Source organism: Lytechinus variegatus, chromosome 14 (assembly GCF_018143015.1).
Source record: "Lytechinus variegatus isolate NC3 chromosome 14, Lvar_3.0, whole genome shotgun sequence".
Classification (NCBI taxonomy): domain Eukaryota; kingdom Metazoa; phylum Echinodermata; class Echinoidea; order Temnopleuroida; family Toxopneustidae; genus Lytechinus; species Lytechinus variegatus.
Window position 1 is genome coordinate 25400031 of NC_054753.1, and position 11858 is coordinate 25411888.

At 38.2% G+C, this 11858-nt stretch overlaps 1 protein-coding gene across 1 annotated transcript in view; it reads right to left on the bottom strand.

The window, feature by feature from the left end:
* Nucleotides 1–11858, bottom strand: part of LOC121427534 (golgin subfamily A member 6-like protein 22) — a 28895-nt gene that overhangs the window by 11791 nt on the left and 5246 nt on the right. The window contains exons 3-5 of the mRNA XM_041623978.1: nt 3932–4065; nt 2022–2141; nt 652–827 (exon numbers count right to left, since the gene is read on the bottom strand). Coding sequence (XP_041479912.1) covers nt 652–827; nt 2022–2141; nt 3932–4065 — 430 coding nt within the window. The remainder of the gene's footprint in view (nt 1–651; nt 828–2021; nt 2142–3931; nt 4066–11858) is intronic.

Below are 11858 nucleotides of genomic sequence, written 5' to 3' on the forward strand. Positions count from 1 at the left end.
GAAGCTTGTACGCAAGCAACCAGAGGACTGAAAGTTTAAATTCAATGTCCTACAAAAATGTAAATTAAGTGATGTCAGTGATTTTGTATTTCAAATAAGCTTCATCAAAGGACGATCAAGTCTGGCATAAACAACAAATAAAAATGGTCAAGTATATCTTTAGTCCAATATACACAAATGTTCAATAAAACAAACTAAAAGATGTTTTGCATAATGAAAGTGAGATGGCTAGTAAAAAGTTGCATGACTGTCAGACATTATACATGTATATGTGTATTAACTCTTCACATGCTGTATTGATTGAGGATCATAATTATTTTTCTGTAGATATTTTCTTGCTTATCATATTACACCATATATATCATTGTCACTATTCATTGATTAGATGTAAATTAAAGATTATAACAATATAACTTCTCTTGTACAAAGATGACAAAGAAAACACATAATTACAATGGTTAAATCTAATTCTACAAATGCGCAAATTGCAATGTCCATGTGCACAGGGTTAAAGAAAAATGAAGAAGCAGTGCTCAATAGACTACTGTTTACCAATAACCACAAAATATCGACTGTGATAATGAATAAGGGTTAGAGAGAGAGAGAATTCCAATTACAAAATAACAAAAACACTTTAAAAAAAAAGCCCACCTTGCTTCTCTTTCTTGCATACTTTCTGTATGACGCCGGTGATTTTCTTATTGATGGCGGCCATCTTGTTTTGATAGTCACTGAATTCAGACTTCACATTCCCCAGAGTCTGCTTCTCTTCTGAGAGTTTAGCTTTGATCATAGGCAACCTCTGAAGAATGTCCTTCCTCCAAGCTCTGAAATAAAACAGAAGAACATGATGATGATAATGCACAGCATTTGTCAAGCGCCATATATCTGTCAAAGACATTCAAAGGCGCAATGGAGGAGCCAGCCAATCTGGGTCGCCAAGAAGGGCGCGCGCACACAGAACTGTGACCTGCAGGTCTCTCCTCCCGAATAACTGGTTGGAAAATGCAGGTGGACCACTACACCGGGGTTTCCCCCTACTCTTATTCGAATAGTGCAGTGGATTCTTAATGTGCAAAGGTGGTGATTCTCCTTTACACGGGGCCTCTGTTTAATGTCCTTTCCGAGGGACGGAGTGTTTTCCACTGTAACATAGCCTGCATCTATGAAACAGGAGAGTGACGTTTACACACAACGCACTGGCTTCAGTCATCTGCCCGGGATGGACTTGAACCCACGATTTTTGGTTCGACGGGCAGACGCTATACTGACTGAGCCAACTTCGCTCTTTGAAGAATATCAATCATTAATTATTTTACTCATAGATTGAAAAAAAAATTATTTTCCCACTACATGGTTAAAAAAATCTTTGTTTATTATTCAAATTTTCCTACCCTTGCATGTATCTAATTAATTTCAAATTATATAATTCATGAGGTATTCTTAACTGTCTTGGAAAGATGAATAGGAAATAAGGAAGAGTAAGAAAACGTAAGGAACATGCAATGTATACAAATCTGACATTTTTGGCTTCCAAGAATTTTAGCACACAGACCATGGTCAAAGTTAAACCCGACTTCAGAATATGGGCTTTGCAACATTCATATAAAACAAAATAAACTGTCTGGATTCCCTCTAAACTGTTGAGACAGTTTGAATTCAAATATTGTGTAAACAAATATATAGGCTAACCAGTGTGCAAGTATGTATATCAGTTATATACACTGTGCTGCAAAAAGTTAGTACATGAATCAGTGGCGTAGTGAGCCAAAAATTTTGAGGGGGCCAGACATGCCATATACAGGGGTAAGTCCCCCAAAAAAGTTGTGAGCACAGTGAGCAAGAATTTTTTTTCTCCACATTTTCAATAGGAAAAGAGTTTGACATTGTATTCAGAAATAATGGCATATTTCACCCTCTTTCCTTTCCTTTTTTTTATTTTTTATTTTTTTTCTAGGTTGTCCAATAACCCCCCCCCCCCCATCTGTTCACCAGTGACATGAATATCATGAGTATTTTACCTGAGTTTGTTACTTGCAGCTTTCTCACTTTCTAGTTGTCTCTGAGCTGCCTCAGCTTGCTGTATGGCTTTCCATAGTTCATCTTCTTTGACTTTGATATTAGATTTCAGATGCTCAATGCTAGAACAAAAACATTATAAATAAGAAATCATGGAAGAGCCGTGGTGTAGTGGTTCGGACTCTTGCCTTGTAAACAGAGGGTCATGTGTTCGAAGCCCACCGCAGTCTAGCATCCTTTGGAAAGGCGTTAATCCACACTTTGCCACTCTTGACCCAGGTGATAAATGGGTACCCGTTAGGATGTGAAATATATTGTATGTTTGATTTTGCCAGCGCCATAATGTGGCTGCGACGAATGCAAGGAATGCTCCCCAGGGAGTGGAAATTGTGCACTTTTCGTGCTTGACTGAGATAAATCCAATGACCGGGGTAATAATATGCTGTAACACGCTTTGGGCCATTCTGGGAAAATTGTCTATTATTATTAGTATTTAGGTGAGAAATTGTTTGTTTTATTTTTTCATTCTAATCCTAATCAGTTGCTATTAAATTAAATGAATAGTTAGTTTCACTTTATACAGTTTTTAAAAAGCAGGTCATATATTCATAAGCTTTAGAATATCTTGGTTAGTTGATAAAACTATCAACTATATATCCCCTTGGTTTTATGAATGATAAATCCATGGTCTGAATCAAAGAGAAAAGGGTGAAAACAGGATTTGATTGATTGTTGAGATTATATTAAGTTCGTTTCATTTTTATCCTATTTCAATGTTAGTACTGCAAAACAAAATAAAAAAGAAAAAACAGACATACTGAAGCATTTTGACACCTATCATTTACAGTTTTGTTCTAGGGTTCTGTTCATTCATGCAGTTTATTCTGATGAGTGCATGTTGAACCCCCATTTTTAATGCTATTTCAACACGATAGTGTGCTTCAGCCAATGGCTGTTTTCAAGGAGGTCATCATTTGTAAAATATAATAGTCAAAGCTAAGTATGATTTTCGGTATTGAAATCTAATTTTGATAGGAAATGGCCGGAAGCCATTCTATAAACGGATAGGGATTTTGGAGTACTTTTTCTTGATTTTCATTTGCTCAGTACTCTGTAAAACATTTTCCTGAAAATTTGTTTGGTGTTATGTTGATCAAAAAAACAATATAACACTTAATTATGCAAAAAAAAACCTTAAGAGTGTTCCACTCACATAGAGAATTAAAAATTAAAAGATCTGCACTGGCTTCCAGTTCACCAACGAATATCATTTAAGACTTTGTTATTGGTATAAAAGGCACTAAGTAGCCAAGCCCTTAGCTATATTTCTGAGCTTTTACCAAGAAAAGTTCACAGACACACTCACAACCTACACAGTTATAATTTGCTCCTTCACGTCCACACTCGTAATACAAGTATAACTCTGAGAGATCGTGCTTACGCCTGCACAGCCCCCAAATTATGGAATGGTTTGCCATATGTAATAAGATCCTGTCCATCAGAAGAAACATTCAAACTGACAATCTATCTATTCAAATAATCCCCTTACATTCTTTTTCCTCTTTTCTAAATACGTTTTCAAGCATTTCACAAGCTCTTAATTACAGCGCAGTAGAATATATGCACACAGTTTTCTGTGCTACACAAATAAGTATATTATTATCATCTATTATTATAGAATTAAGAAGTACCCGGGGCCATTTCATAAAGCTGTTCGTAAGTTAAGAGCGACTTTAAGAACGACTGGTGATCCTTTCCTGTGGTAAATGATGCTCACCATTTTACGCTGGTGATTATTTAGGGCATAAGAAAGGATCACCAGTCGTTCTTAAAGTCGCTCTTAACTTACAAACAGCTTTATGAAACACCCACCCGGTAAATAAAAAATGAAACATGATTCAATCTACCGTACCTTGTATCCCTGTCATGAAGAATCTTATCTTTTTCCGACAAACTTGTTTTCAGTTTCTCTACTTCTATCTTTAGCACCCTTTCCCTCTCCTCACATCCCTTGTATTTCTGCAGCTCTGCCTCCACCCGCTCTAGCTGAAAATAAAAACAAAAATGCAAAGTGAATGGAAAGAGAATAAAATGCAATGCTTCCAATGATTGCTTTTGCTTTAATCTAAGAATACGAATTCGAAAGTTTACATATAATAGCCAGTAAGCAAGGAAAAACAATTATTTTTGTAATACCTTGGGTGTAGGCATTTAAGGTTAAAACCTATTTGCCTCATTATTTTAACTTTTCAATGCAATGCCAATCAAAGGATTTCAGAGATTATTTTCCTTCAAATATCTGGACTTGAATGAAAAACAAAACAGAACCATCCAACATAATGCACAATTTTGGGATCGAATGAGAAAAGTGATACAATAAACTATACAGTATGGAAGCTTAAAAGTGCCACCGAGATGTTGAGATAATTATCTCGGGAAGTCGACATCTTGATAGCAAAAGATAAGATGACGAGATCTTGGATCTCATCATGTTGACATCTTTTGGAAGAGATGATGAGATGACAAGATCCCGGATCTCATCATGTTGACATCTTGTAGAAGAGATGATGAGATGACAAGATCCTGGATCTCATCATGTTGACATCTTGTAGAAGAGATGATGAGATGACAAGATCCTGGATCTCATCATGTTGACATCTTTTAGAAGAGATGATGAGATGACAAGATCCCGGATCTCATCATGTCAACATCTTTAGAAGAGATGTTGAGATGACAAGATCCCGGATCTCATCATGTCAACATCTTTTAGAAGAGATGTTGAGATGACAAGATCCCGGATCTCATCATGTTGACATCTTTAAGAAGAGATGATGAGATGACAAGATCCTGGATCTCATCATGTTGACATCTTTTGGAAGAGATGATGAGATGACAAGATCCCGGATCTCATCATGTTGACATCTTGTAGAAGAGATGATGAGATGACAAGATCCTGGATCTCATCATGTTGACATCTTGTAGAAGAGATGATGAGATGACAAGATCCTGGATCTCATCATGTTGACATCTTTTAGAAGAGATGATGAGATGACAAGATCCCGGATCTCATCATGTCAACATCTTTAGAAGAGATGTTGAGATGACAAGATCCCGGATCTCATCATGTTGACATCTTGTAGAAGAGATGATGAGATGACAAGGGCCTGGATCTCATCATGTTGACATCTTTTGGAAGAGATGATGAGATGACAAGATCCCGGATCTCATCATGTTGACATCTTGTAGAAGAGATGATGAGATGACAAGATCCCGGATCTCATCATGTTGACATCTTGTAGAAGAGATGATGAGATGACAAGATCCCGGATCTCGTCATGACGACATCTTTTAGAAGAGATGATGAGATGACAAGATCCATGATCTCGTCATGTCGACATCTTTTAGATGAGATGATCTGACAAGATGCTTGCACCTGCACGCATTAACACCGACAGGAAGTTGGTTGATATTCGATTTTCGATATTCAAACTGTGAAGTTGGGTCGATATTCAAATGCGTGTGAATTTGGTTGATTTTCGAAATTCAAAATTAGGGGCTTTCAAAGCTAAATAGGGGAGTTTAACAGGTGCAGCACATCTCGGGCAACCATAAATACACTGGCTTGCCCTAGTACGAGGACATTTAGGGGACAAGGTCAGTGAAGAAAAGTGCATGAGATTTTTAAATTTTTTTTTCGAGGGACCCCTAGGGATATCCCGACGGCTTAGCCAGGGTAACCACGTATCTTGACTTGTAGAACTCGACTCGGGCAACCAGATAAACACTAGCTTTACCCGGCGCATGCACATTTAGGGGGCTCAATTTAACAAAATTAAAGGGAATAAAGGGCTATTTAGAGCATCTTTTTTAATTTAAAAAAGTATATTTTTTTCAAGGGGCCCCCAGAGATATCCAACGGCCTAGCCGGGCAAACAGGCATCCTAACTTGTTGAACGTGACCCGTGCAACCAGATAAACACTAGCTTGATCAGGTGCATGCGCATTTTGAGGGCTAAAATTAACTAAAATAAAGGAATATTGGGCTATATCAAGCATTTTTTATATTAATAAAGTGATTTTTTTTAAGTGGCCCCCCAAGATATCCAAACGGCCTATAGCCGGGACAACCAGGTATCCTAACTTGTAGATCTTGACCCGGGCAACCAGATTTGCACTAGCTTCATCTGACGCATGCAAATTTTGGGGGCTCAAATTAACAAAATTAAAGGAATATAGGGCTATTTCAAGCATGGGGAACCACGGTCCTGACTTTTTCCCCATCCCTTGGTACCGCCAATGGGTACAGTAAAAAAACAAGGAAAGATAGAAAAAAAGAGAAATAGGAAAGAAAGGGGGGGAGGGAGAGAAAGGAAAGGGCGAACTGATGGGTTGATCGTATCATTGTATGAACAGGATATTTTATAATCATGCCCCGAGCATAAGGGCGAAGCTCAATGCGTGATAAGGACAAAAAAGAGAGGACACACCATGGCGCACGCAGCAAAAATTTGCTTCATAATAAATCTCAGGCGAGCGAAGTGAGCGAGACAAAAAAAATCACCTTTAACTTTGAGATTGATTTTGACATGGTATGCAGAAAATGACATCATATTTTTTTTTTTTTGAGGGGGGAGTGCTATGCGGATCGGGTCCGGGGCAATGATGGCACCAAGTTTTTTAACCTAGGAGGAGGAAAAACAAACATTTTGGGGCCGGGGGTGGTGACACACAATTTTTTAAAAATCGAGTGAGGAGCTCGAAAATGTAGTCCCTATACTGAATTGAAAAGGGACCTGTTAAGGATTAGCTGTTTGCATTGATCGGGTCATAAAGATGATATCTCACCAAATAAATAATGCAAGCGCGAAGCGCGAGCTGAAAATTTTTGATATCCGGGATGATACCTGGACGTTCTAAGCACTTTTTGTAATACTAATCATGAACTGAATGGCTATCTAATTAGCTGAAAATATTTCATTTATGAAAATTATGAATACGCAGGATATGTATCTCGCTAAAACGAATAATGAAAACTCTAATAACGTATGATTTTTAAGCCCCATGTGAACAGATAATTTACTTATCTCAATCATTAATAACTGCGAGCGTGTAGCGCGAGCAACATTTTGAATGGAGGAAAAAAAATAAAATTTAAAGAACAAAAACATTTTTGGAGAATTATGACGTTTACAACACACTTTTTTCTTCAAATTTCGGGGGGGGGGGGAACTCACTGGGGCCTCCCCATTCGGTGGCGCCACTGGTCTGGGGCGGAGCCCCCGGAACCTCGTGATATTTTTAAATATTGCAGATGGCCAATTTTTTTATCATATCGCGGGTACATACACCACAATTATATTAAGTTCAACGCAGTTGCGGATAATAAACGAAATATGCTAAGGCACGACAACATAGCAAATGTGGAATAATTTGAAAAAGTCGCAAGCGAGCGAAGCGAGCTAGAAAATTTTGGCCTTTTAAAATGATTTTGAAATTAAATTCTAATTATGTGATAGTCGCTTTGGAAATTTAGTCGATCAATCAATCAAGAGCTTTGAAATTAGTCACGCGATATTGTCTAAAAGAGACATTTTCGTTCATGAAAGTTTTATTGGAGGGGTATTACTCCTTGCTGGTTAATTGAATTGAAAGATACATGCAAAAGAAAATGTCTCATGACAATCATTCAAAGATTAGAGGAGCTTTATACTCATATTTTATATTTTGACAATACGTTTTCTATCGATATACGTCGACATCTTTTCTCCAAGATATGACGATCTACAACAAAAGGTTAAATATATTCATTCGACCCAACCAATTCTCATTTTTTTTTAATTTTGTAAATTGATTACAATGAAGAGTATGTGTAATGATTAGACTGATTCTAAAAACAAAGAATGGGCAACCACTAAACATATTTTGTGCAAATAAAAGAAAAATACATGTGTCACTCAGCTTTCGGAATATTTTATTGGCGGAGGAATGAGGACTGAGTATAATAGATTAAGATCTGCTCATGAGATGCTTTACCGAGTTGCCCCCTTAATGTGCATGCACCGGGTCAAGCTAGTCAAGCTAGTGTTTATCTGGTTGCCCGAGTCAAATTCTACAAGTTAGGATACGTGGCTACCATGGCTAGGCCGTCGGGATATCCCTGGGGCCGGCCTCTTGAAAAAATACTTTTTTTAGTTAAAAAATGCTCTAAATAGCCCTTTATTCCCTTTAATTTTGTTAATTTGAGCCCCCTAAATGTGCATGCACCGGGTCAAGGTAGTGTTTATCTAGTTGCCCGAGTCGAGTTCTACAAGTTCAGATACGTGGTTACCCTGGCTAAGCCGTCGGGATATCTCTAGGGGTCCCTCGAAAAAAAAATCAAAAATTAAAAATTTCATGCCCTTTTATTCACTGACCTTGTCCCCTAAATATCCTCGTAATAGGGCAAGCCAGTGTATTTATGGTTGCCCGAGATGTGCTGCACCTGTTAAACCCCCTATTTAGCTTTGAAAGCCCCTAATTTTTAATATCGAAAATTAACCAAATTCACACGCGTTTGAATATCGAACCAACTTCACAGTTTGAATATCGAAAATCGAATATCAACCAAATTCCTGTCGGTGTTAATGCGTGCAGGTGCAAGCATCTTGTCAGATTATCTCATCTAAAAGATGTCAACATGACGAGATCCGGGATCTTGTCATCTCATCATCTCTTCTAAAAGATGTCGTCATGACGAGATCCGGGATCTTGTCATCTCATCATCTCTTCTAAAGATGTCGACATGATGAGATCCGGGATCTTGTCATCTCATCATCTCTTCTAAAAGATGTCAACATGATGAGATCCAGGATCTTGTCATCTCATCATCTCTTCTACAAGATGTCAACATGATGAGATCCAGGATCTTGTCATCTCATCATCTCTTCTACAAGATGTCAACATGATGAGATCCAGGATCTTGTCATCTCATCATCTCTTCTACAAGATGTCAACATGATGAGATCCGGGATCTTGTCATCTCAACATCTCTTCTAAAGATGTTGACATGATGAGATCCGGGATCTTGTCATCTCATCATCTCTTCTAAAAGATGTCAACATGATGAGATCCAGGATCTTGTCATCTCATCATCTCTTCTACAAGATGTCAACATGATGAGATCCAGGATCTTGTCATCTCATCATCTCTTCTACAAGATGTCAACATGATGAGATCCGGGATCTTGTCATCTCAACATCTCTTCTAAAGATGTTGACATGATGAGATCCGGGATCTTGTCATCTCATCATCTCTTCTAAAAGATGTCAACATGATGAGATCCAGGATCTTGTCATCTCATCATCTCTTCTACAAGATGTCAACATGATGAGATCCGGGATCTTGTCATCTCATCATCTCTTCCAAAAGATGTCAACATGATGAGATCCAGGATCTTGTCATCTCATCATCTCTTCTAAAAGATGTCAACATGATGAGATCCGGGATCTTGTCATCTCAACATCTCTTCTAAAAGATGTTGACATGATGAGATCCGGGATCTTGTCATCTCATCATCTCTTCTAAAAGATGTTGACATGAGATCCAGGATCTCGTCATCTTAACTTTTGCTATCAAGATGTCGACTTCCCGAGATAATTATCTCAACATCTCGGTGGCACTTTTAAGCTTCCATAATACAGGCATAGAATGTGTTAGTTTTTGTGTTGTCGCCTTAAATAGAAATCTAGTTGTTGAGTACTTATAACAGAAGACTTAAGTCGGATGGATTATCATTGTGAGCAGTTTATTAGTATTTTAGCAGGTGCGGATCCCCCCTTTAGAGAAGAAAAACCGAGGTGAGCCCCCCTTTTGAAATTGAAGTCCTTTTTTTTTGGCTAGTCAATTTTTTTGGTACGAAATATCCTTAATTTGTTTTTGAAAACTTTTTTTGGTTTCTGCTTGTCAACATTACGAAAATTTGTGTTTAAAAACAGATCTCCTCTGACACCCCAATTTCAAATTCCAAGCTTCTCTCACTGCCCCCCCCCCATCCTCGATATCAGCAGGAATGGTAATCCTTAAGTAAACAACCACACACTCTCCCAGATAATCCACCTTCCCCCCAAGGAGAAGTGACCTTCATACGGCCAGGCAGAGGGAGAGAGAGAGGGAGAGAGAGATGTTGCGGTTTCCAGCGCGGTGTTTGTTCAGCTCTTATCAGCAGCTGCAGTCGACCCCACCCCAGTTTAAACGAGAAAAACTTAACTTTCCCCAAAAACTGAAAATGGGGTGTCGATACCCCACTTGAGTTCCCATTGACTTACACACAAGGCCTTATCAGCAGTCAAATGAACCCCACCCCAGTTTAAACGAGAGAATTGAAGCTCTCCCAAAATCTGAAATTGGGGTTTCAGATTCCCCACCTGACCCCCCATTGACATAACACGCAGGGCAATGGGGTTCCTGTGTTATAAGCTGGTGGGGTATTTTTTAAACACAGGATTCACGTAATGCAAAATTTTCCTCCAACCCCCCCCTTTTGGAAAATCCTGGATCCGCCCGTTATTTTAGCGATTCTTGATGATGAGGATAAACAAAAACACAAGGCCAAAGATGTTAACAGTCTTGTCTTTCAGACTTGATACAGTTTTCTACTCTCTCTCTCTTTGTTCACTAGTTTGTGCGATTTTCTGTATTCTGAACAATGGGCAAAACGTTGAAATGTGATCACTGTATAATGGTTATACAGGCCTCTACAAAAAATTTTTTCGTCACTTGCCCTGTTGGGCAAGTGATGAAAAAATTTGCTTGCCCGATAGAAAAAACTGCTTGCCCAATTTTTTAAATAATACCTGTTCACTTATTAATGAATTATTAGTAACATTGTTTAATATTGTATGATTTTTAAGTATTTTTTTTCACTATGCTTAGAATCTTGGGTGTGTGTGTGTGCGCGTGTGTTTGTGTGGGTGTGACTGTGAGTTGAACTTTGATATAAATGAATTCAATATCTAATTTCTACTTCGCCTATTCCAGTACAATAACCTGTACTCGGCCGTGTAAGGCCCACATACCCTAACTTTTCCTGAAGTTCTTTGAAAACGCAGACTTCTACGAAAATTGCATTTCTCTATGGGGGAGTCTAAATTTGGTGAGAATGTATTCATTAATAACTTAAATATACATGACAATGAAGAAATCATCAAACTTTATTGGAAGTTTTGAATAATATACCCGAAATGTAAACTCTGTCTGAAACAGAAAATCACCATCATTGTGGCCTTTACTGAGCGAATTGTCCCCCAGAGCTCTGGCAGAGAGACAGAGCTCAGACTGGCTAGCTAGTATGCGCACGTGTGTGAGCCTCCCGCCGGCCTTGTAAAATAGATGGAGCTTTGTTTGATGATTTATTGTCTGATATTTACCTCATCCCCTCAAAAAGGGAAACAAATGAATTTTAAGTTATAATTAACAAATATGGCAAGTTATTTTGGATGTTAATAGGCCGTTTTGAAAAGCAAAGCCGAATGACATGACAACTCACCAATGCGAAGTTACTAGACTCTGTGATTTATTTCCTGTGTAGTTCTAATTATTTTATCACAGAATTGTGATATCGGAAGGTGGAAAATGTGCATTAGAAATTGCACATGGTGGTAGTCATAATGGACCCCTATACTACATTCAACTGTTTCCCGGCCATTGCGTTGATTTTTTTCATACCTGGTACCACACCGTACCATGTATGGAAATACGTGGTACAGAAAAAATAACGCAATTTCGGAATTTGAAACGGCGCTACTCCTATTTTTTAAGGCTTATTCATGATTTTGAGTGTGGATTTTGGATGATTTGTGGAA